At 42.2% G+C, this 27,231-nt stretch overlaps 1 protein-coding gene across 1 annotated transcript in view; it reads left to right on the forward strand.

Annotated features, from left to right (window-relative positions):
* Window positions 1-27,231, forward strand: part of RCN1 (reticulocalbin 1) — a 228,789-nt gene that overhangs the window by 152,980 nt on the left and 48,578 nt on the right. The window contains exon 6 of the mRNA XM_044059691.1: window positions 16,506-16,705. Within this exon, the coding sequence (XP_043915626.1) occupies window positions 16,506-16,705 (200 nt within the window). The remainder of the gene's footprint in view (window positions 1-16,505; window positions 16,706-27,231) is intronic.

The following is a 27,231-nucleotide window of genomic DNA, read 5'->3' on the forward strand; positions in this document are numbered from 1 at the left end:
TCATGCTATCCCAAATAAAACCAAGACTCACTCCTCCAAAAACAGGAGACTGGTCTGGTGGACCCCGGCCATAAATAAGCTATACAACAGAAGGAGGAAGCTACTACATGACAGAGCAAAATCCCAAAAGGGAAGGCATCTCTGATCAGTATTAGCAAGAAACGTCGATCCCTCATAAAATCATCAAAGGCCAGTTTCGAAAGAAAAATTGCCCTAGACACTAAAGATAATCAAAAGGCCTTCTTTAGTTTTGTCAGGAACATGGGCGGTAACTCCCAGATATGCTCTGAATTGTTGCATAACGGTACAAAATATACGAAACTACAGACATAGCCAACATCCTGGCAGACAGATTCAGCGAAACTTCTCCCCTTCCCCAAAGGAGCAAATGCCTATCCCAACTGAATGTAACCTCCCTGACATCACAGATGCACAGGTGAAAGCTGCACTCTTCAAAGCAAAAAACACAGCATCTATGGGACCGGACGGTGTCCCAGGCTGTGTCTTACATGAGCTCCAAGAAGAACTGAACCCTCACATTAAGTCACTGTTCAAACTTAGCCTTACTACAGGATATGTACCCAAAGAATGGCGTTCAGCTACAGTGGTCCCACTGCACAAAGGTGGTGCCACAACGGACCCTGGAAACTATCGCCCCATAAGCCTGACTAGTCTGGTTTGTAAAGCTATGGAGTGTATTATCATGGAACTCATAAACAAAGACATTGGGAGCCTCCAGACACTGGACCCTACCCAATTCGGCTTTGTTAAGGTCAGATCTTGCCTCTTAAACCTAGTTGATTTCTTTGAAAGAGTTACCAAAGCCATAGATGAGGGCAAGGTAGTCCACACAGCCTATCTGGACCTCGCAAAAGCCTTCGACACAATACCCCACTCGGGCATCATAGATAAGCTTACCAGCTTAAATATCAACCCCATATCACAAGATGGGTTGCAAACTGTCTCAGAGATAGAACCCACATGGTCAGAATCGCAGGTGCCATGTCTGAATCCAAACCAGTTACAAGTGGTGTCCCACAGGGCTCAGTTCTGGGACCTCTCTTGTTCGGTATATACTTCTCTGAGGTTCAGGCTAACACGGGGGGATTAAGGCTGACAAAGTTCGCAGATGACTACAAACTGGGAGCCATAATCGAATCTCCAGCTGACACAAGCATCCTCCAAAAGGGTCTCACAGAGACTGATGCTTGGTGCCAGAGCCACGGCCTCAAGCTAAATGCTAAAACATGCATAGTCATCCCCTTTGGGAAAAACAAGGTTCCCACAAATTACCACATAGGTGGTAATCCATTAAGTATGGAAGAAATAATTAGAGATTTGGGGACCAACGTAGATAGTAATCTCTCCTTTGATGATCACGTTGCCAAAGTGGTTAGAAAGACCTTCTTTATAGCCCACCTTATCACAAAAGGGTTCGCATCTAGATCAGGAGAGGTCATTGTGCCCCTCTACTTGTCACTCATCAGGCCCATAATTGAATACAATGCCCTTTTTGGGATGTACCTTACCCGACACCTGCAGCAACTGGAGAGACCCCAAAAGTACCTCACCAAGAGGATCATAGGCTACAAACAGATGTCCTATGCAGCTCGACTAAAGAAACGCTAGCTCTACTCAGTTGCCTACCGCCTACTCAGAGGCGATCTATGCCTGATGTACAAAGCCATGTCAAACCCCGAATTAATGGACATGCTCCATCTCAAAAAATCCAAATCCCTTAGAGCTACACGCTCCAGGGACCTAAACCTCAGCACAAAAATAAATAGGACATGCTGGAGGGACAGATTCATTTCCCAGAGACTCCCCTCACTCTGGAATAGAATCCCAATTCATGTTAGACATAGCCCCTCGCTGACCCTCTTCAAGCGAAATTTGAACGCGTGGATGGGAAATGTGGATGGGAAATCGCAAATTCACCCCTGGGGTCTCTCCTGTGTCCCTACTAGACAGAGGCACAGTAAACTAATCTTAAAAGGGTACCTTCTGTGACCTACTTTACAGAGGCAAAGTAGGCTAATCTAATAGGGAGGCGGAAGCCAAATACACTCTGGCTAGGCTTATAAATACCCTAGGGCAGATAGCCTAGTATCTACCTATGAACCATGTCTGCATGAAAAATGATGAAAGGCTCCACTGCCATAACAGCCTGTAATTCGGAAATCCTTCTAGCTGAAGTGACTGCTAAAAGGAAAGCTGTTTTCCAGGAGAGAAATTTTAAGTCTGCAGTAGCAGCTGGCTCGAAAGGAGGGACAGTGAGCTTTTCCAATATAAAATTGAGGTCCCAGGCAGGAGTTGGAGCTCTCCTGGGTGGTCATAAGTTTTTGGCCCCTCTGAGATACTGCTTTAGCAGAGGATGAGAGGTTCTGTGTTATAATGAGCTGAAATGGCTGAGGCATGGATTTTTGTGGAAGAAAAGGACAGGCCCTTGTGAAGCACCTCAGTTAAGTATTGTAAAATCTGAGGAATGTTGGGCACTGCTGTGCTTATCCCTTGAGACTGATTCCAAGCACAGAATCTTTTCCATTTGTCAGCATAAGATTTTCTAGTACTAGGCGTTCTCGCCTCCAAAATGATATCCATCACAGGTTTGCTGAGAGATGCTAAGGGTGAATTTAGGTGATTAGCCACGCCACAAGATTCAAAGTTTGGAGCTGAGTGTGCAGAATTTTGTTGTTCTGCTGAGACAGTAAGTAAGTAAGGTGTCTGAGGCAGGTGCCATGGTGGAAGGTGTGACAGATTGTACAGGAGTGGGTACCAGTGTTGGCGAGGACAGTCTGGAGCAATCAAAATAATTTTTGGTTTGTCCTGTTTGACTTTTAGTAGAACTTTGGAGAGCAGAGGCAGAGGGGGAAAGGCATAGACTGATAGGTTTTGCCAGCTGAAGGATAGAGCATCCACTTTCCAGGCTTTTTTGTGATGAGTTCTTGTGCAAAATTTTTCCAACTGATAGTTCTGGGATGAGGCAAAAAGATCTATGTCTGGGCTCCCCCATTTGCGTGTCAACATGTTGAAAATCCGTGGTTCCAGTTTCCATTCGTGTGGGTCCATGAGATTTCTGCTTAGTTCGTCTGCCAGAGTATTCAGCTTTCCTGGCAGGAATTGAGCTTGTAGTTGTATCTGAAAGGTCATGGCCGTGTTCCACAATGCCATGGCTAGTCTGCAAAGGGGGTAAGAGTGTGTACCCCCCTGCTTGTTTATGCACCACATAACCGTGGTGTTGTCTGTCTTTATCATTAATTGTCCTGGATGAAGGTAGTCCTTGAAGGCTGTCAGTGCATTCTGTACAGCTAGCATTTCTTTTTAATTGATATGAAGGTGCATTTGATTTGGGCTCCATTTGCCCTGAATGCACTTCCCTGCCAAATGTGGCCCCCAAGCATAGTCTGATGTGTCTGTAGTTAGAGTTTGGGCGGTAGGGGGTGGTGTGAATGGCAGTCCCTTTGCCTCTGCCCACCATAGGAACTCTAGTTGCAGGCAAAGTATGATAGGAATCATTGTTTCCAGGCTGTGGCAATGCTGACTCCATAGACTTTTTAAGTACCACTGACGTTTCCTCATATGCAGTCTTGTATATGGAATTAGAAGAATGCAGAAAGCCATGAACCCCAAGGCTTGCAGTATTTGCCTTGCAGAAAGCAGGGTTTTTGTGGCAACCTGTTTGCAAGTAAGTCACCAAATGAATTTGCTTCTCTGGCGTAAGGAAAGCCATCTGGGCAGTTGTATTCAAGCTTGCACCCAGGAATGTAATTTTTTGAGAGGGTACCAGTTGTGATTTCTTTTCATTTATAGTGTACCCTAGACAAGTTAGAACCCTTTTTACAAACACCAGATGGTTTAGAAAAGTGTCCTTGTTTTCTGCCTGAATTAGACAATCGTCCAGGTATGGATATATTTGAATATTTCTTTGCCTGCAAATGCAATTACTGGAGCCAGGCAATTTGTAAAGACCCTGGGCGTAGTAGATAAGCCAAAGGGCAGTGCAGAGAACTGGTAATGCAAGTAGCCTGCTTTGAAGCGGAGGTATTTTCTGCAACATTCTCTGATTGGGATATGCAGGTAAGCCTTTTTTAAATCTAGAGTTGCCAACCAGGCATCTTTGCCTAGCATAGGAAGTAATTGGTGAAGAGTCAGCATTCTTGAATTTTGGAATGTCCAAAAAGGTGTTTAGAGTAGATAAGTCCAGAATTGGATGCCATGATTTGTCTTTTCTGGATACCAGGAAAAGTCTTGAATAGAAACCTTGTCCCTTTTCCTCTTCTGGTACTGGTTGAATAGCCCCCATGCTCATGAGGGAAAGTACTTGTTTCTGGGCCTCTGCCCACTGATTTGGGAGCAGGTCTAGCCATCCGTTTGGAATTGGCAATGCCTTTGGAATGTGTGGGTTTGACTTGAGTGGCTCTCACTGGAACTGGAAAGGACCAGTTCTTAGTAGGCCAGTGCCTACTAAATCTTGGAGGATGCACTTGTAAGAAATATTTCACAGTTTACATAGATTTAGCTTTATCTTCCATCTTGTTTAAAACTTCTTCAGCCTTATTACCAAAGAGACGGTCATGTTGTAAAGGAGCATCCAACATTTTTGCTTTAATATAATCAGGCAGATTTTGCTCTTTGAACCAAGCATGCCTTCTTAGCACAGACCTAGTTACAGCAGCCCTGCAAGAGGCCTCCAAAGAATCAAAACCACATTGCAAAGTATGTTTTCCAACTTGTTCAGCTGAATGCAATAAATCCTGTAAATCTTTGTTTTCCACACAGTCAGAAATTAACATCATTTTCTGTTTAAGCAGTCCCATGATATGCTGTTGATATTTTAGCATATGAAATTGACAGTTTAAAGCCCTGATTGCCAAGGTTGCAGAAGTGTAAACCTTCTTACCCCATCTATCCAGCACTCTGAATCTCTATCAGAAGGGGTAGGATTTTTAGCAGTAGAAGCCTTAATGCCCTTGGGACCCTGAGAAATGGTTTCAGGGTCTGCAACGGGATTTTTGAAAAGGAATTTGTGGGAGTCGGGAACCCTGTAGTATCTGTCTGGCTTACAAGGAGCCGGAGGCAGAGAATCAGGAGCCATACTAGATTCTGAAAAAACATCATCAACAATGTCTAGAACAGGAGGTACAGCCAAAGGCCTATGTTGAGGAAGAAGAAGAAAATCCCTAAGTCTCTTTTTAGATTCAGGGAAATCCTGACTTTCCCAGTGGAAATGCTCCCTTAAGGTATGTAAAGTTTACCCAAAAGAAAAGTCGTCAGGGGGAGAAGCAGAAGGAATGGAATCTTCTGCATCAGAGTCCTCATAAGTAGGTATAGACAATTCCTGTTCATTAGAAGAGTTAGAAGAAATAGAATCCTGTTCAGAAGATTCATAATCATTGTCTTGCCTAGGCCTCTTAGAAGTGGGGGGGCTGGCTACCCCTGATCAGAGTAATTAAATCTTCAGCCATTTTGATCATTTGTTTTTTAGGCATAGGGGCCTGCACATGTGGCCCAGGTGTCAGTTTCTTAGCCATAGGTCGAGATTTTGGCCTTAGTTTTGAAGATGGCGTCGGTCTGATATACAAATCTGTAGGCCTGAAAATACCCTCAGAAGCCGGTGTCTGCACAGCGGCTCCGGACCCATCCAAGGTAGAGACATCTGCGGGTTCCATAATTGAAGCATCTTGCGGCATACCGGACTCCGAATGGGTCTCAGTTGAGGCATGCGAATCAGAAGTAGCGGGTATCAGGGGCTGCGAAAGCGCCTCACTGAGTACCGGTGAACTGGCGGCTGGCTTAGGAGAAGCATCATCTGCAGTTTTGGACCTCAACAGTCTGTCTGTCTTTTTCTTTGTGTTTTTTAGGTATTCCGGTAGTCGGATTGCTAACAGACGACATTTCTGGATAATTAAAGCGTGAGCCAAAATATTTAGAAGCAAAAATGTGCCGATGTTTGATAGTGCATTGATTAAATAAAGCACAAATCTGACAGCAAGGTACGTTGTGGTCAGGACCTAGGCAAGGATACAGTACAAATGGAAATCCTTATGAGGTATTTGCTTCCCACAAGTAATGCAATTATTAACTTTTACTGACATCGGAAAGGAGCAAGAAAAAGTTTCCCCAACAGGGTACTTAGCTTTTTAGTTGAAGACTTCGGATCTGAAACTCGAAAATGAAAATTTCAGGAGTCGGCCGACCGGCACTTGCGAACTGCTTCTGCTTCGGGCACCACACAGTAAGAAAGACTGATATAATGGCATTGGCTGCATGTTTTATCCCCCTGACGACCTGACGTCATGGAAGAAGGGATAGCAACCGAAGCAGGACCCAAGACTTTGTTAATCAGGCCGACTGAGGGCAACCTGCCAGCAGATTACCCAAATGTAATGACTGCAACAGTGAAACACGAAGAACATCCTCTTGCTGTGAGGCGACAACGCTTCCGCTGCACCACCGCGGCTTTAACACAAAGTTTATCTAGCTTTTCTAAATGATGTGCAGATTTAAGGATTTTCTGATTTGGAGGCAGTTTGGTAAGAAAACAACACCACCTTCCACCCTTGTAGGTTTATTAGTGGCTCCAAATGATTTTTAGTTATCAGATTAGTAGATATAGTTAAATTACATTAGAAATTTCTTAAAAAAATAAAAATTCCATGTTTTCCTTGGTTCCATCTTTTTTAGCTAGTTGGGCTTAAGTGCAGTCAAGTAAAAAGTCAGGGCATCCATCCATCCTCAACCCCTTTTCCCATTTTGCATATGAGGTTGGGGTGTCACTTCAGCATTGACAATCATCTTAGGCCAAGGATTTACACCGCCGGGTGGCTAGTACTGCTGCTGTAGTTCATTTGTACACTCACTCACATACACACTCTCACCTATGGCCAATTTAGAGTCTCCAGCCCACCTACTGCATGTCTTTGGAATGTGAGAGGAAACCAGACCACCCGGAGGAAACCAACGTGACCGCAGGGAGGACATAGGGAGGACATGCAGACTCTGCACAGAAGTCACCCCAGCCGAGAATCAAACCAGAGAACCTCTTGCTGTGAGGTGACAACATTAACCACTGCATCACGACGGCCACCAAAAAGCCAGGCATACATTCCCATAATCACCTTTTTTTACTGATGTAATTTACATGTTAACACAATATGGTGATTGATTCATTATTTTCACATTTTTGCTTAGACTTGAATGCTACATTGAGCAGTGTTAAGAAACTAAAGATATGTTTCACAATATTTTCCATACTGAAAAGATAAAGAGCTATCTTATGACATGATGAATACATCCTCACCAAAGTTTTCACCAGAACATGGGTGTCATTCAGTCTGTGTAAGTTTTCCTTGGAAATGAGCAGTACAAGAGAAAATATGTAAGTGAATATGCTGAATCCATTAGAGTTTTAATGTTGAATTTATCTCCTGGCTGTGTTGGCATGACTTGACATTAGTGTAGAACTTTGAAAAAAATATTTGGCAGTTCTAAGTGCGATTATGGTTGTAAACCAATAACCTGTTTCCTCCTTGTACCTTCATTGGGTTTTGGCACTGCAACTTGAACATTCTCAAAATTAATATGAAACAATTTTGGTTAGGTTAATTTGTATCTACGTGATTGTTACATTTCTGGAACCAACCTCTTTTGACTTTTCCTTTGTAGGAATTATTTGTACTTTGTGTATAATACTTATTTTGAAAACATTAAGAATTTTAAACAGGATAGCGTATGGAGCAGGCTACAGAGAGAAAGTCTGTTACAATCCATGTTTGTTTCTTTTCTTTTCATGTGTTTAACTTATTTTGTTGTATTAATGAAAACAGTCGTATTTTGACACATTCAATCTACATTAATAGAAGTGGATGTAAAGATCTATAAGGTTCATAGGTTTGTTCTAGGCTATCAACCAACAGGGCCTTTATAAGCCTGGCAGTGCAACCAAACCCAGTTTTGTCCTCAAGTACATTGGACGCCTATGTGGTGGAGGTTTAGTAATGAGGCAGCTAAGTGTTGTTTATGTGTGGGGTAGGGTATGTTAGTTTAACTTACTGTTGGCCTCTGTCCATCAGAGACATGGGGGTCAGACCGGGGGTGAATTTATAATTTCCCTTCCAGTGATCAAGGTTTTGCTTGAAAATGGTCAGGGATGAACTCCACTACATGTGGATGGGGAGCCAGTTCCTCGGTGTGGGAGTCCTCTGAGACACATATTGGTCTCTCCGGCATGTTTTATTTATGTCACAGGAAGAGTTGATGTCCTTGAATCTAGTGTTCCTAGTGCTGTTTGTTTGCGGATGTGCAAGAGGTCCATCAGTGATGGGTCTAAGGGTATCTTTTATGCCAGGCAGTGATCACCTCTCAGTAACTTGTAAGAGACAGGGCCTTAAGTTGATATGTGGAGGACAGGGTATTCATATCCTGGATTCTTCTGGTGAGAAACCTTTGAGGGAGTTCCAACTCTTCCAAGTGCCTGGTTAGGTATATGCCAAAGGGGAATTGTATTCAATGATGGGTTTGATAAGGGCTGAATAGAATGGTACTATAAATTCCTTGGACCTGGATGCCATACCTTTGCTTATGAGTTTGGCAACATAGAATGATTTTGTTGCTGTATTGGCTACATGTTGGTTGAAGGACAAATAACTAGCAACAAAAGATAAGTACTTATTTTCAACTGTTTTCTGCACTTCTGATTAACTAAAACAATATTTGCTGCATATCTGTTTAAACTGTGCAACTGTTTTTTAGCCATAGTGAATTCAGTCCTTACCTCTGTTCTGATCTTGTATTCCACCCACCTGCCCAACTGTTGTTGTGATGTTAAAGCTTGGTGGCTTTTGAGTTGCCCACCTCTATTATAAATTTGACACTGGATACTCCCCCCAGTCCCATTACATCAGCTCATTCTACTGAGTACAGTGAGATCAGCTGTGAAGGTCCACCCCTTTAGCTTCTTAACCTTGAATTGTCTTCTGTTTCCTCACACTCTACTTAATTGTGCCTCTTCCTACTTCATTTTGTTGCTGCTTAGGTGTTCAACTACATTTAGTTTGATGCATTTGTTGCTGCTTATACTTTATTTGAGCTGTTGTTTACTGTTGTGATTGTGAGCTAATTTATCATGTTTGTACTGTTTTAAAGCAATTTACTACTGCATTTCATTATGGTTTAACTGTATTTTATTGCTATTTACTGCAGTTCTTTACTGTTTTGAAACATTTTACTGCATTTCATTACTGTTTAACTGTATTTTTCATACTGTGAGTTCTGTTTTTGTCTGTTAAGTGGTTAATCTGACCTTTTTTGTGAGTTTTACTGTGTTCTTAACCCTTACATTGAGGAGCACAGTGTGATACAGGTTGTCTGCATCCAGAGCTGCAGCTGCACTGTTTTTAAACCTTTGTGAGGTATTCCAGCTACAAATTTTCCCTTAGTAGAACTTGTGTAATCACTTAATAGTACTACTCTTAGACCTTCCATCTTTTACCTTATTAGCTCTCTCTGGCCTCTCTCCCTCAGTTTCTGATAAATATGGATGGACAATTTCTTTTGCTTTCTCCAGCCAGTCTGGTTGATATGGTCATCCTGAGACAGTGTGGCAACTGCCTCATGTACAAGGACAACCCTCTACTACTACCACCTAGGAACACGATTTGTGAGAGCCTAGAGTCATTGCTCTCTCTCTCGCAAGCCAGTATATCTGGTACTGAGAAGGCTGTCAACATAAACACCACACCTCAGACACCACCCACACCTACACAGCCCGCAGCCACATAATGCGAAGGTCGTCAACAAAAACATACCCAGACAAAAGAGCCCTCCAAGGGAAAAACACGAGCGAACTCCACTGCCCACCACAACACACAACACCCATAGTCCACACACCTGTGCCCCACAGCCACTAAGGCCTAAACATAAACCCAACATAGTAGTCATAGGAGACTCCATAGAGACACACAGATGTGTCCCTCCCCAGGCTGGATAAGGAGAAAGTCACAGTTAGTTGTTTTTCAGATGCCAGAATCCACCATATCACCCATGCACTCAAGTTTCTGAACAACAGGTACTGTTATGACTGTGTGAGAGTCCATGTAGGTGTGAATGACTTGAGACATACCTCCCTGGACTATATGAAGAGAGACATGATTGAGCTCTCTGAATATGTGTCCCGGGCAGGTATGTTCTTAGCCTTAAGCAGCAGTCTACCGTCACCCAGAATGATACCTCAATACAAAGAGAAAATGATTGACTTTAACAACTGGCTTAGTTTCTGGTGTCATTCCAAGGGGATCCAGTGCCTGACAGCTGGGAAGACATGATTGACAAACCATGATGCTTTTCAGAGATAACCTGCATCTGTCTCCCTTGGGCTTTAGGCTCCTGGCAAAGGCTATTGCTTCCCCCATAGTGCCTTTTTTCGGCAATGCAATGAGGTTAAAACTACAAACATGAAAATGTCATTAAAATGCAAATTAAAGGTCATGCTGCTAAACCCTAGGAGTCCAAACATGCAACTGCACTCATTGCAAGCCTTCTTAACCCTGGAAGGTGCTGGCATTTGTGCAGTCACAGAAACCTGGTTCAAAGTTGCAGAGAGCACCCCAGCCATAAATGGTGACTCATCCTGTCATACATTCAGATACCAAACCGTGGGCAGCAAAGCAAAAGGAGGTGGAGTTGCAATATATATAAAAGACATATACACCTCCAGGCTGGTCAAACAGTATGACGCACAGGAGACACTCCAGGTGTAGTTGACCATTGACAAGGACCCCTGTTCAAATCGTAGCTAGCTACAGGCCCGCAACTTTGACTCAATATGCCCATTCATCCTATCTGGACGTCTTCGAATCTATCAAGATTTAACCCTTTACCCTGATCCTGGTCAATTTTAACTGTCAAACCATAGATTGGAAGAACTACTTATGCCAAAAAATAAACGCCCAGAGATTCCTTGATTTTGTCAATGCAAATGCCTTAGACCAGCTGGTTGACACCCCTACAAGAGGTGAAAATGTCTTCGACTTGGTATTAACCAACATGAGTAGCCACTGCAGCATCCCTACAGTGTCATCCTTGTAAGGTCCAACCAGAAAGCGATCACTTTCGAAGTCACCATCTCCCCCAACCCCCCCCCCCCCCAGCTAGGGTCAAACAAAAAAACTTCTCTAAAGCTGATTACAATCTTATGAGGGAAGGTATAAACAGCTTCACTGCCTCCTCCCCCTCTGTAGGAACTGGCACATGTTCAAACCTGCACCAAAGTACTAAACAAACATTTATTTAACTGCATGGAATCAAGTTTATTCTTCCTTGAGGAGGATGATATTGTCCTGTTGGGTATTCCTATCTGGTGGACATCTGAAATAAATAAACTCTGTAATAAAGGGAAAAAATTGCTGTTCAGGACCAAGAAGGAGCAAGTGCCTAATTGGAAGCAATCTCTTCTTAGCCTGAATAAGCAAATAAGAGCACCAGTGAAATCCTCCAAAGCAAACTTTGAGTCCAAAATGGCCACATCTGCTAAAGACAATCACAAGCCTTTCTTCACTTATATCCACACTCTCAAGGGAACCACCCAGATCTACTCAGAACTGGTGGTCAAGGACACCACATACATGAACGCCGTAGATATAGCAAACCTGTTGTTTGTCAGGTTCAGTGAAAACTTCACCCCTCTGTCCCCCCATCAGTAAATCAGGACATCTCCAGCACCTGCCCCCCTCCAGTTATCTCTAGGGAGCAAGTCATCACTGCCTTCTCAAAGGCAAAAAATACAGCCTCCATGGGATCTGATAACATCCCAGGCTGCATCCTACATTAACTCAGGCAGGAACTTACAGCACCATTAGACACCCTATTCAGCCAAAGCCTGAGTGATGGCTTCATCCCAGCCGAGTGGAGGACAGCCACTGTCATCCCTTTGTACAAGGGTGGAACATCCATTGATCCAGGAAATTATAGACTCATCAGCCTAACTAACCTGAACTGCAAGGCCATGGAGCGGATTATCATGGACCTCATTAATAAGGACATTGGCAACCTCCAAACACTCGATCCCACACAGTTTGGTTTCATCAAGGGGAGGTCATGCCTGTTAAGTTTGCACAACTTTGTTGAGACAGTCACCAAAGCCATGGACGAGGGGAAGATGGTGCACACCGCCTACCTTGACCTGGCCAAAGCCTTCGATAATATTCACCTCGAGTATCGTAGATAAACTCTCTCAACTAGGCATCAATCTGTATGTTACCAGATGGGGAGTAAACTGGCTTACTGATAAAACCTACCTAGTCAAAATAGGGGAAGCAACCTCAAGCAGTTGACCCGTAATGAGGGGTGTACCCCGGGGATAGGTCTTGGGGCCTTTGTTGTTTGGGATATACTTTTCTGAGGTGCAGGCCAAAACCAATGGGGTATGCTTGACCAAGTTTGCAGTTGACTGCAAGATGAGCACTGTCATTAATTCCCCTAGTGATGTGGACATCCTCAAGCAGGGTCTCTCCCAAACAAATGACTGGTGCCAGAAACATGGCCTTAAACTGAATGCCAAAAAATGCATCATCATCCCCTTTGGGGAGAGTGACATCCCCACAAATTATCACATTAATAACAAGACCCTAAGCATGCAATCAGTTGTATAGAACTTGGGCACCCAGGTTGATAGCAGTCTGACTTTTGACCACCATATTGCCTCCGTTGTATGGAAAGCTTTGTACATGGCCCACCTTATTAGTAAGGGTATCTCATCCAGGAACAAAGTGATCATAACATCCCTGTATTCTTCCCTTATAAGACCCATTATTGAGTACAGTGCCCCTTTCGGCATGTACCTCACAAAGCACATGCAGCAGTTGGAGAGACCACAGAGGTTCCTCACCAGGAGAATCCAGGGCCTCAAATATCTACCTTACACAGATAGGCTAAAGGTCCTGTCCCTCTACTGTCCCCTACAAACTCTTCAGAGATGCCCTCTGTCTGGCATTCAAAGCAGTCTCAGATCTCACCTTGATGGGACTGCTGCATATCCACAAGAGAAGCTCCACTCAAGTAACCTGCACGCACAACCTCAGCCTGGTCTTTGACATCAGTAGGACTTGTTGGCGGGACAGATTTGTGTCCCAGAGACTCCCCCTTCAGTGGAATAGACTTCCGCTCCACGTCAAGCAGTGTACCCCATTAACCCTTTTTAAGTGCAACCTGGATAACTGGATGGGGAACAGAAAATACACTCCTGAGAGTCCACCTGTGTCCCTGATGGACAGGGACATTGGGTGCTGACCTGTCAGAACATGGGCTAAATTCTTGGCTAGGCTTGTAAGGGCCTCAGGGCCAATAGCTTAGTAACTTCTATGATCCAGTGTTACCAACCCCCTAACTACCAGGTCAACTCTTAGAGGTATTTTATCAGTGGAGTAATTAGTTCAGGTGCCTTCCCAAAGGGCACTATAGTGCATTTCATCATGTTGAGCTTTAATCCATGGCTCTGGCAACAGTCATTTGTTTGTTTTAGAACCTTTTGTAGGATGTTTTTGTAGTGATGGGGGTGTATGACAGCTCCCAGTTTACAGTCATCTGCAAACTTGATGAGCCAGAGGCTTTTGACATTAGGCTTGACTCCTGAGAAATAGATGCCAAACAGGAGTGGGCCCAGAACAGATTCCTGTGGTACCCTACTGGTGACTGGTCTGGTGGAAGTGGTCTCACCAACCCTGACTTCATGGGTCCACTCTGTGAGCCAGCTAGCAATCCACCAACTTATGGAGGGATTTATGCTTCATTTTGAGAGTTTGTGAACAATACCTGAGAGGGTTATTGTGTGAAATGTCTTGGCTAGGTTGAGGTAGGCAGCGTGCAGTGTTTTTCCACATCCATAGGTTTGGTGAACCTTTTGAAGAAGTCTACCATGTTGAGAAGCCAGATCGCGATAGGTCTAGTGTCTGTAGATTGTTGCCAGTATCTTTGTTGATCATTTCTATGATAATTTGTTCCTTCCTTTGCATATTAGACTTGTGAGAGTGATGGGTCTATAGTTCATGGGGTCAGTTGATGGTCCACCCTTGTAGAGAGGTATAACTGTTGTGGCTCTCCATTCACTCAGTACATAACATGTTTTGAGCCTATAGTTGAATAATGTCTCTAGCAGTACTGCTAGGTCATGTTTGAGGCTGTTTAGGAGACAACTGGGGATACTGTCAGGGCCCACTGAAGCAGTGTTTTTGGCCATAGCGAGATATGACAGGACCTGCTCCCTGTTGATGTGGGGATATGCTAGAAGGAGTTTCACAGGGGGTAGTGGGGGAGTGAGTGGTGAAGTTAGAGTTTAATTCATCAGTTAGAAGATTTGCTATGTCACTCTGATCGATGAAGGTTGTGCCATTTACCAACCATTCTGCACACTACTGTGTGCTACCTTTAAGGTTCTTGACATAGCTGAAGAAGGCTTTGTGATTATCCTTGGCCTGAGAAGCTAACCTAACCTCATAACTGGCCTTGTTGCAACCTATTAGACCTCCTAGTTTCTTGTTTAGGTGAATCAGAGGGCTACGGTCTCTGAGAGAGTTGCTGTTTCTGATTTTGGCCATGACTTTTTTTTCTTTTGTTAAATACCATGTTAAGGTTAGGATTCCACTAGTGGGGTTTGTTTTTGGTGTTAGATCAGGGTTTGCTTCTGGTAGGTACAGCAGCCTCAGTGCAGCCATTTACATGTTTGTACAGGGTTTCTGCGAACAGTTCTACATAGGCAGCTGTGTTTTTGGGGCTTGTGGGAGCCTTGAATTTTGACAAGCTGTCATTTAACAGGCTATAGTTAGCTTTAGAATAGTTCCTAACTGTTAGTGGTTTAGTTGGGTTTTCCGGGTTGATTTTTATTTTGAGGGAAACAGCTTTTTGATCTGACCTCACCACTGAGGACGCGACACTGGTGGGTGCAACACTCTCCCATGTTGGTGAGTTCCGGGTCTAGAATGTTTGAGCCCTTTGTTGGAGTTACACAAACTATCCACAAAAATGCCAAATACATGTTTTTTTGCAGAGGGCAAGCCTGACTACACAAGTATGTTAGGGACTGTACCTCCCATACCCCTTGCTAATTATATATATATACCAACTCCAAGGTTGCACAACATTGTACCCTTTCCTGGTGTAGCTTCAGTTTTGTCAATAGTTTATTTTAGTTATTTCTAACTGTTGATATTTTCAACTTTAGACCTTTTTGTCACTATTTAGATTATTGATATTTAGGCTGGTTAGACCTTTAGTCATGCATATGTGTATGTGTATATTACATGAAATCCAGTAAAGCCGTAACTACCTATTAGCATCCTTAACTCAGTTTTTTGTTATCATTCCCTGTCTCACTTTTGTCACTATCTCATATTTCCTTCTTTGTCTTGAAATGTGTTTAGCTATACCTGTATGTGTGTGCATAGGTTACATAATCCATTACAGATCGGTGAGCAAGTCTTTATGTTGCTCTCTCCCAGTTTTTATTTTGCTGTAAACAAAGAATGACATTTTATTATCTATCCTGTACTTGTCTGCCTTATGTCTAGGTCATGACTGAAAAGAGTTTGTAACCCAACCCATGTATCTGGTAAACTTATTTATAAATAACTAAATATATGCCTTATTATTTTTCTTCTGGGTACTAATTTAGGCCGATCATTCACGCTCCCCAATCTTCAGTGCACACACACTCACACACAAGTATTATTTTGCTTTGGAAACTTTCAAATTGCATTTGTGCCAGTAACACCTACACCTCTATAAAAATTCTCTTGACCTGTTGCCTCACAGTATTTTCATTTCTCATCTTTCTACTTTTTTGCTGTTTTCCCCTCATACTGAACCTTCACTCACTTTCTCATATGAGTTTGTGTAATTTTTTTTTATATATCTGTTCTGTTGATTTTCCCACCCCTATCCTTCTCTCTCATTTCATAATTCTACTTTTTCACCCTCATCTATGTGTTTGGCTAGATTGCTAAATTTGTTTTGTATAGCTGCCCTGTGCAATATTAAGGTATAATTGTTGTTGTGTATGAACAGTGTGTACTTAGTATCAGAGTTTATCTGTGTTTTAATACTTTCCTGCTGCTACACGACATTGGTGGGTGCTTCTTGAAAGAATATACCTTGATTTGACTGAACTGTGTGTGTTTTTTCATCAAGTCTGTGTTTATATTAAAGCAGTTATGCTGTTGTACTCTTCTAACTCACAACTGCAGCAGACACCTTTGTATCCTGCTGTTCACTAACTAAAATGAAGAATAACAGTTAATAACTGGAAACCAAGTTATCTGATCACATTTTTGCTTTTTAATTGATTACATTTCTAGCATGAGGCAGAACTCGATCCTAACAGTGATACTAAACCCCAGTTGCTCTTGATCTGCAAAAACGTACATAAATCTCATTAAACAAATACGTCTTTTTTGAACAGTCACTTGCATTTATATTTTATGTAAACAAGCAACTGATTATACATGTGTTGGTTTCAGCTGATATGTTTGCACATGAGGATGGCGGGCCAGAACCAGACTGGGTGAAAACAGAGCGTGAGCAATTTGCTGATTTTCGTGATATTAACAAGGATGGAAAAATGGACAAAGAGGAGGTCCGACACTGGATTTTACCACAGGATTATGACCATGCACTTGCTGAAGCAAGACACTTAGTTTATGAATCGGATGTGAATAAGGTAATACCTATTGTTAAATCAAATGCTAAAACTCTACACTGAGACATTTTCAATATTTTATTACCAATGTGTGCTTCTTCCCCACACTTTCTTTTTTTCTTTGACTGTTTATTGTTTGTGGGCTTATTTGGTAGTGTTGTTCTGAGAAAAGATTTTAGTAGCGAAATTTAAAATTATCACAATAAAAGTGTTGAATTATTGGCTAAGAATGGTGAACTTCAGCTTCTCCTACCAGGGGTTGGTAGTACCATAAGGGGTACACCACTGGTATGAAAGAGATTTTTTTTTTTTGGCAAAATACAACAGGCAACTACCTATTATAGTATACAGCTGTATTTTAGGCAAGCAGTTCATACCGGGGTAAAAGTTTTGTAGTGGAGTAAGGTAGTAGAACTGTGAAATAATGTGAAATAATGACTCTTATGTGCGAGGGATTGGTATGTAAATAACTGCAGTGAAGTGAGAAGTTTGTTTGAGCAGTTGGAGGGAGATTAAGGGAAGGATGAGAACTTTGTGTCAGTTGGAGGAGGAAGGGGGCCAAAATGTTTGTGTAGGTTGTGCAGTGGTGATGAAAAGGAAACTGGGTTCTGAAGAGTGTAGAATATTCTGTGATGAACTGTGAGCTGAAATTTGTTGAAACAGTGAAAGGTGCTCCTGGCGGACGAAAAACAAAAAGCCCATGGTGGGGGGGAAAGGGTAACCAAAAGAAAAAATGATGTATGGAGGCACATGGTACCACAGCAGCAAACAGTATGGCAAAGTCAACAGGTAGAGCATCTGACAAAGACAGTAGGAGGTGAGTCAGTGGTTTGTACTCTAATAGAGACAAGCACCAGAGAATAGAGACAAGACCAAGAGAGGAGAGAAGGAAAAGAGAAGGCACATCAAATAGAAAAAAAAAAAAAAAAAATAAAAAAAAAATAAATAATAAAAAAAAGAAAAAAAATAAAAAAGTGATAAGAGGGGAAAGAGACTATGGAGGAATGGAACATAGTGGAAGAGGGGAGTGGAAAGAGGATAAGGAGGAGAAGATGCTGAGGAGAAGGCTGGATCAGACCAGAAGAGAGAGAGAGCCTGAAGATCTCAGACAGATCTAAGATTAATTGGGAAATGGCATGAATATGGCACACCAACCTTGGTGTGGTCCATGCAAGATAAGCATGAATGTAAGATGTGTATGTATATGTTTTTTTTTATGGGGTCTCAGACAAAAATGGTAATTTTTTTTTAATTTGAAAAAAAAGAGTTGTGAAATGAGTTGTATGTCATGTTTAGTGTTAGCCAAATCTGTTCTCTGTAATGTTTATTCTGTATACTTACAGTGTAAATTGTATATACTTGAGATAGAGGACTTATAACATGATGCCTCGCTATTTTCATTTAGCTGTGATAAGGACATCGCACCCATAGGTGAGTGGGAACTTGGTTAAATTATTCTGAGGTATTTTATGTAGGTAGGTATATCTTTCTTAATATTGGTTTAAGGGAGAATTTGAAAAGATATGATTTTTTTTTTGTCTTCTTATGCTTGTGGACAGTCATATTGCATTGTGTAAGTTTATGTAAATTAGAGTTGACCCAGTCTGACTATGATACAAATGCAATGTGAAATGTAAACATGGGCAATAAGTAGTAGAGTTAGGATGAGAAACATTATTATGATACTGTGTCTGAGTGTTATAGAGTAAAATATTGTGGTAGACAAGGCCCTCAAATACATTTCTCACCCTTCTTTCAGAGGGTAGTTCCTATATGAATCCCATTTTTTCTAGTCTTTTTCAAATATTGAAACATGCTTAGAAAAGTGTGTATTACTGTGCAGATACTCTATCTAGGAACATAACCATAGAGAAAGGGTTGGTAGAAACCAGTAGTTTATTTTCAGCTGGCAAAGATGTAGAAGTAGCTGCTGGATACAACCTAAGGTGAGAAAAAAAGTATTTCTTAGTTAAGAAACTTCCACACAGCCTCTGGACTCGCGGCGCAAGGCCTTGACACATCTCCCCTCCTAGATTCATAGATGACTTACTAAGCTGGGCATTAATTGCCAACTGCTTTACTGACAGAACCCACACTATAAAAGTAGCCAACAGCTGCAGACAAGTGACAAGTGGAGTACCTCAGCATTCAGTCCTGGCATTATTGAAAATTATGTGGATATGTTCCAAAAGCAAAGGCACAACAGACACATGATTTTGTGCCAGCCATGGGGGCAAGCTCAATGCCAAGAATGTATAGTTATCCCCTTTGGGGAAAAACATGTCCAGTCAGGTCATCCTTCTTGTGGCACCTCATCACTCAGGGCTTTTCATCCAGAAAAAGAGAGGAGGGAGGTCATTGTCCCACTGCACGATCCCTCATCATGCTGGAGGATAGGTTCCTGACCCAGAGACTCCCCAGACTCTGAAATGGACTGCCCATACATGTCAACCCTTTTCAAAAGGAACCATTGAATTTGAATGGGGAAAGGAAATTCACCTCATGTCAGTTGCCTTGCCTCATAGAGGGGGGGGTCCAGGCAGGGCAATAGTGAAGGAAGAGGAGCCAGTTGTTGTGGCTAGTGTTGTATAGGCCCTAGGGCTAGATAACATAGTATACCACAACCTATGAATGATTTTTTTTCTTGCAGCATTAATTATGAGGGGATTCATAAGATTACCACAAAGTGTAGAACTATATATATATTTTTGCAATCTTTCTGATTGACCAGAAAGGTCTTTTTCCCTTTCTTGGAAACTGAAGGTTAAAAATCAGGGTTATTACAAGCAACATTACATTTTTATTTTATTTATTTATTTATTTTATTTTGTGAACGTGGTGTAGGTAAATGCCTGCTTTATAAGGAAATTTATTTAACATTTGTTTACTTGGAAAGTCCGACTTGGAACAAAAACAATTTTCAGAGGAGGCCTGGGGAGAAATGCTCCAGACACATGTCTTTTTAATAAATTGGAACAAGTGAGGAGAAGCCTGTTTCCTTCAAAAAGAGGAGTCCCTCCTTGGAAGATCCATTAGAAGAACTGTATTACTCTGTCTCTTCTTCTATTATTTTATTTTTATGCCAGTGTCTGATGTATGAGAATCCATAACCTCAGGGCTCTTTGAGGTTCTGTTTGCTCCAGTTGCCTACACTGTATTGCTGTATGGTTGTCTGGTTTTCATAGGTGTGTGGCATTTTCATTCTGCTTGTGCTCCATGTTTAGTTGCTGCAGCAGATTAATCATAAGTAAATTTGCTGTCTGTGACTCATTCAGAAGTCAGTCAGGTACACCATGTTAAAGCATTCCTTGGGCATTAGCATTACTTTCAGAAGCTACTAGGAAATGGAACAGGGGTCATCCTATGCATTAGTGCTTTCAGTAAACTTCAGTTTGGGACAGGAGATGGAAGGTTACACTAAACACAGCAACTTTTGTTGTAAACTAGAAACTGGAAAAGAGCTAAACTATACCGCAAGCATTTATTTTACATGAGATAGGATGCAGAAGATTACCCTCTGAGGAATTACTGTACAAGAGACAGAGCATGGGCTTGCTACCCAAGGCATGTGCACACATTTATTTTATAAGGAAGGAGGAAACACTAAATGCTTTCTTTTAGATTTATTTTAAATTATTTAATGAATATTATTACTTTTCTTCTAAATAGACCCGGGCATTCCTTGAATGCCTTAGTGGCTTGCTCTAGAAAGTCTCTTCCAGCACAACATTCCCATTTGCAATTCAGGAACATGCTAACCATGATGAGGTCAGCCCTCATTATCATCTAATTTGAATATGTCCTGAGTCACTGGTAATTTTGCGACATGCAGATCATGGCTGATCTGCTCATTGAAATAGGACCCTGCTACTCATGTGGGCAGTTGAATCACCCTCCAGTCACTCTTTCACAAACACGTACACAGTCACGTGTATACACACGCACACACATGTATGTGTGCACTTCAGTCTTTGTACCTGACTCTACCCTCCTGTGGTCCCTTCCACCCCCTGTAATACTTTAGTGTCATTATGGCACATTTGACTTCCAGGTGTAGTGCATCCCCCCCGACATTCCAATCCCTATTACGATGTTGGTGCTGTTATGGCACTTTTACAGTAAGCCCTGGTGTCTGGTGGTTTACCCTTTGGATCCCTATCATGCTGTATATTTGCATTAGGGCACTGTAAGGAATGCTCCCTGGTGCTATGTATCCACCCACCCCCTCATCCCATAGTAACATGGCACTTTAGAGACTCTTCCTGGTTGTCCAGTGGTTCCCTCCACCCCTTGGTCCCCCTAGCAGTTTTGGTGTCATCGCAGGATTGTATTCCCTGGTAGTCTACTGTTTCCTCCCACCCGATCCATGTCTGCAGTTTTTGCTATTACAGCACTTGGTGCATCCAGTTTCTCTCATCCTCATCATGCTGTTCTGTGCCTTAGGTCACTATTCTTTAGTGTTTAGTGTATCCCTCCCATATCCTTGTAGTAATGTTGGTACTGGTACAGCACTGTACACTGTGTATCACCCCTGCCCCCCAGTCCCTGAATTAGTGGTGATGCCAGTATAGTACTTTTAAACTTTCTTTCTTGTGTTCAGTGGTTCCTCCCACCCCTTGATCCCAATTTTGATGCTGGTTATGGCACTTTTACAGCAAGTCCTGGTGTCTAGTGGATGTCCTTCCATTTCCCTATTGTAGTATTCATTACATTAGGGATCCCCTGCCAAGGGCGACATGATGTCCAGCCAGTGTACCAAAGCCTTAGATTGCCTTAAGGTACGCAGTACGTCACACGTATGCTCCTCATGTAACATAGGACATAAAGGTGACGTCTGGACATACCATCCTCAGAACTTCTTGCCGCCAGTCCGAACACTATCTGTTGATCATCTGTCTGAACCACCCGTTCCATTGCTCGTTCACTGAGCAGTTGCAGATAAGTGCCCCAGTGGGGTTCTTTCTTTACTTATTTTTCTTTTATGGTTGCTTATGGGGTTTCATGTCATCCAAAAAGAGTAAATGCCAGTGTGGGAGAGAGATTCCCCTTAAAGACTGCCATGAATAATGTCTATTTTGCCTTGGTGCCTCGCATGATCGTACGGCCTGTTCTAGTCAGGCCTTTGTACCTAAAACCCTTTGTAGTAGACTTTCTTCTTTGGTGCTTTATCTTGAAAACCAGCATCTTAAGCTTCTTGCGAAGGACACAGTGGAGGGAACTTCCACTCTGCACTGAGGGAAAGCCATCAGTGAAGAAGAACCACCAACAGAACGACCAAACTGGATAAACTGAATAAAAAGCCACGTACACTGGAATCCAAAATAAGTCCAAAATTTATTGTATAACACACAGTAAGCACTTTCGTTTGGTAGATATCACCAAACTTCTTCAAAGTAACAAAGCAAATGCATTCAAATATATACAAAAACACACACCCCTACCTAAACAATTAGCACCAGTTAATTTACTAAAAGCTGACAAGTCAGTACATAAATAAGCATTTAAAAGCACATGTCCCCACATATCAAATACAAAAAACATACAATACATAACATTTTTTATGTACAAATACAATAAATATTCTAAGTAAATAAATCCGTACTATACTACATAAATATAATGATGTTAATGCTAAAATAAAAACTTCATCTATCAAAAACCTTTAATTTTAGTTTGCTGAAAATAGACACAAGATCATTTAACCCTGGTGGCAAGTACGCATTTAAAAATACCTGCCACCAGGTTTCTTTCTCCTCAAGGAACAACTTCCAAGGCCCCTTTCCATCCCCACATTTAGCCTGTTGTAACACCACAAATTTAAAGGAATGGTCAGGAAAAACCTGAATATGCCTAAATAAAGCATTCTTTTCTTCACCCTGACATATGTCGTACCCATGCTCGTAAATACTTGCACTTACTGTGTGTTATACAATAAATTTTGGACTTATTTTGGATTCCAATCTACGTGGCTTTTTAATCAGTGAAGAAGGCCAAGAAGCCTATGCCTGAATCTTCTGCTGTTCAGCCTCCGCCAGACATCTCTCCTGAGTTAAGTGAATGCCCAGACGTTTGCCCAGCTTTATTATTGGATTCTTCTGCATGGACTGGATTGGAGGCCGGTGGGGATCCGACTTCAAGCACATCTGAGGAGGCATTGAAGACATCCACCTCAGATGTTCAGGGGAACCATGGCCGATTATCTCTGAGGGGCTTAGGAGTGTGCCTCAGATATTAGTCAGAGAAGAAATCCCTACTACCATCATTGAATGCTGTCCAGAGTCAGAGCCGTCCAAATTTTATAAGGTGGATGTCCTTTTGAAGAGAACACAAAAGACTAAACATATTACTCCTGTTCTTAAGGATGAACAGAGTAAATGTCAGTCCTTCACTCAAGGCTTGTTTAGTGCTTTGCAGGTACTGAAACCTCCTGAGGGAGTGTCTGTTCCAGCCCCACCTTGGTCTTCTAGTCCCCTAAAAAGACCCAGAGAACAGGATCCTCCTGAGGAGGAGATGGATTTGTATGAGGAATCCCTTGCTTTCTCTTCTCAAATTCCTTCTGCTATGGATTACGGATCAGAGGAAGAGGAATCTACCAGCCCTTTACTCCCCTTTGAAGAGATTTCTTTTGGGGACATGATCTCCGGGACGATGGAGTTCTTTAAATAGGATTGTGCTCAGGTTTCTGAGGTGCAAAAAAGGTATTATGAGTTGCTGCAAATGGATTCTCCTAGGTCTTCAGCTGTTCCTCCTATTTTGGCTGCCTCGTTGGATGTATTTTCCAGTGCTTAAAAAGATCCAGACTCTCAGACCCCTGCTCCCAAGTAACCTAATAGATTTTATAGGGTGCCTGAGGACTGTAAATTTTTGTATAAGTGTGCTGCTCACTCCTTGGTGGTGTCTGTAGCTTCTGATAGGCCCTCTCATTTGCTTCCTTCTCCCAAGATACTGCTTTCTGATAAAGATAGCAGGACCATGGAAAGGCTAGGCTAGAAGGTTTATACCTCTGCTACCTTTGCTTTCAAGGCTGTTTATTATCAGACCCATATGTCCAGGTATTTGTTGGCTCTCCTATCCCAGGCCTATCAGGTTATTTCTGATCTTCCAGATTCTGAGGATAAAATGTCTGCCCTTTCCATGTTAGGGACTTCTCCCAGGTGGCTTGTCATTCCATCAAGTGTAGTTATGCTGCAGCAGATGCTTCTTCTAGGGCTGCTGCTTTTGGGTCAGTGATGAGGAGGTATTGTTGACTTTCGTTTCAGTGTTTGCCTGATGATATTAAGACTAAGTTGATGGAGGCCCTCTCGATATTAAACACTTGTTTGGTGAAGCTGCTGCTTCTCTGTTGGTCCTTTCAGGATAAGGGCAAGGCTTTACAGGAACTTAATTTATTTATTTTATTTATTGACATTTGTTTACTAGGAAGGTCCACTGGGCTGAAAAAAACAAACATTTTCAGTGGAGGCCCAGGGAGAAAAACTCCAGTGTAAAAAAAAAAAAAAATCAATACAATAACAGTATAATATTGTTACAGGAGGTAAAATATTTACAGTGGTTACCACAGTTGAGAGAGAAGCATGCTGTAAAATAGTAAGGTTAGGTAAATTTAAATGGTACCAAGAATAAAAAATAAATTCAAACAGTAGAAGAGTATGAGGAAAGTCAAATTAATTTGAGATGGGTTATCTGTTTGAAAATGGGGCGACTGTAAAATCCACATCAGAAATTAAGTAAAAGGGAATGGCAAGAAGGCATAGAATGATTCAGGTAGACAGAGCTACTGGAGGTTAAAGAAAGACTTGGAATGCTTAAAGAGAGGAATATGAGAATAGATAATGGTAAGTAGGATGTCAGTGACAGTTTAAGTGGAGGAAGTGTGTGTTTTAGGTAGTTAGATGGTTTTGAAAGGCAGTACTGGGTCTGAGCTTGGGGAGAAGAGAGTTAAGTGATAGCGTCAGACGTGGTAGAGCAGTTACAAATTCAGTTGGAGAGAAGGTGCTTGTGCAGGGCTATTTTGAATTTAATGGGATGTTGTTTAGATCGGATGGGGAGGAGAGATTGTTCCAGGGTCTCACCATAGTCCAGGAGTGCAGGACCTTACCTACAGGTTGGTTAGGTTTATGAACCTGTAGTAGGTTTGATTTTCTGATCATATTGGCCTAGAAGGCGAGTAAGGGGAAAATAAGGACCCGAGAGCAGGGCAGTCTTGAGGCTTGAAAATAAGTCTGTGGGAGTTGGTTAGCTGAAAGAGTAGTAGGTAATGAGGGAATTCAAGCCATTGGAGGTTTCTTAAGGCTGTACAGTGATGAGTTGAATGACGACAGTTACAGGCAAATTTGGCAATCTTGTTGTAACAGTTTTAGGGAGGACTGCAGATTAGTCATTAAGGGAGCCCCATAGGTTAGGGAGGGAAGTAGGTAGGAGAGGGCTAATGCTTCTTTAGTTGAGTGAGAGAGGAATTTGTTGTGCCTATGGAGAAGCCCAATTTTTTTGTGGGTTTTTGAAATACTGGATTGAATATGTAAATCAAATTTTAGATTGTTGTGTATTATAACTTCTAATAGTTTGGTGCTGGCTACCATTTAAATTTGTATTGAATTCAGTGAGAGAATGTTAAAGTCTAGTATATTGATAGTAGTGTTTCTTTCAGGAGTGAACAGCATGAGTTTGTTTTTTTTTGGCTTTTAAAGAAAGGTGATTTTTGTGGAGGCAAGTTTCAAAGAAGAAAAGACTGTTTGGCTCATTTGTTGTAGGCTAGTTGGGTTGGTTGCAGAGCAGACTATTGTTGAGTCATAAGCATATTGGACTAGGGAAGTTTGTGGTATAGCTTGGTAGAGATTGTTTATGAATAGGTTAAATAGGAGGGGGCCGAGGATTGAACCTTGTGGGATGCCGGTGGGGTTGTGGAGGTAAGGTGAGATAGTGTGCTGCCATTTGACGGCATGTTGCCTATCAGAGAGAGATGGCTTTTAAACCAGTTAAGGGATTTCGGAGACAGTCCTATGGAAGAGAGTTGGGAGAGAAGGATAGAGTGGGAAATAGTGTCAAATGCCTTAGAAAGGTCTAGAAAGACAGCAGATGCTACAGAGCCAGAGTAATGGATTTTGTTAATAATATCTAAGAAGGAAATTAGTGCAGTAAAAGTACAGGGTGAAATCCATGTTTGGTTGGGGAGAGATTGTTGTTGTTTAGTAGATTGTGGACTAGTTTTTGAATACGTTTTTTGAGAATTTTTGATATAGGGGAAAGAAGAGCGATAGGCTGGAAGTTTGAGATGTGAGAGGAAGACTGTCCTTTATAGAGAGCTAGGATGATGGCTTTAACATGCGTTTCTTTCTCCTGTGCCTAAATTTCAGAGAAATTACCCCAATAAGCCAGTCTTTGTTCGCAGGAAATCTTGCCCTCTTCCTAAGGGTAAAAAGGGTGGCAAGCAGGTTGCTCATGAGAAGGCTGCTCAGACTTCTATGCCTCAGAAGTCTCCTTTTACAGATAAACCAGGTGCTGTCTCACTATCCTTTTCTTCCCAGCCACTTTCCTCTTTCTCTTCATCTCTCTCTCTCTCTGTCTCTTTTCCTGCTTGGCTACAGATTCCTTAGGATTCCTGGGTCCTGTCCATTATTTGCCAGGTGTATTTCATGGTTTGGAAATCCCTTCCCCCCTTTTATGGGTATGCCTCAGCCTTCTAAGAAACAACTGTCATTCTTTTCCAGAGGAGCTTTGAGATATTTTGACTCAGGGTACTATACAAAAGGTGCCTGTGTCTCAAAGGGGGAGGGAATTTTACTCAAGGATGTTTCTAGTGCCCAGGAAAGAGGTTACTTGGAGACCAATTCTAGACCTTTCTCCTCTAAACACTTTCCTGAATGATGTTCTTCGTGTTTCACTGTTGCAGTCATTACATTTGGGTTATCTGCTTGCAGGTAGCCCTCAGTTGGCCTGATTAACAAAGTCTTGGGTCCTGCGTCAGTTGCTGTCCCTTCTTCCATGACGTCAGGTTGTCAGGGGTATAAAACATGCAGCTGACACCATTACAACAGTCTTTCTTGCTGTGCGGTGCCCGAAGCAGAAGCAGTTCGCAAGTGCCTGTCTGCCCACTCCTGAAATTTTTGTTTTAGAGTTTCAGAACCGAAGTCTTCAACTAAAGCTAAGTACCCCGTTGGGGAAACTTTTTCTTGCTCCTTACCGATGTCAGTAAAAGTTAATAATTGCATTACATGTGGAAAGCAAATACCTCATAAAGATTTTCATTCGTGCTGTATTCCTTGCCTAGGCCCTGACCACAATGTACCTTGCTGTCGGTTTTGTGCTTTATTAAATCAGCACACTATCCGTCGTCTGTATATTTTCGCCTCTAAATATTTCGGTTCTCAGTTTAATTATCCAGAAATGTCGTCAGTTAGCCATCTGACTACCGGGATTCCAAAAAAAACGCAAAGATAAAGACAGAGACAGGCCGCCAAGGTCCAAAACCGCCGATGACACTTCTCCTAAGCCAGTCGCCAGTTCACCGGTACTCAGTGAGGTGCTTTTGCAGCCCCTGATACCCGCTA

This window comes from Protopterus annectens, chromosome 17.part0 (genome assembly GCF_019279795.1).
Source record: "Protopterus annectens isolate FY-2018-M chromosome 17.part0, PAN1.0, whole genome shotgun sequence".
Classification (NCBI taxonomy): domain Eukaryota; kingdom Metazoa; phylum Chordata; order Ceratodontiformes; family Protopteridae; genus Protopterus; species Protopterus annectens.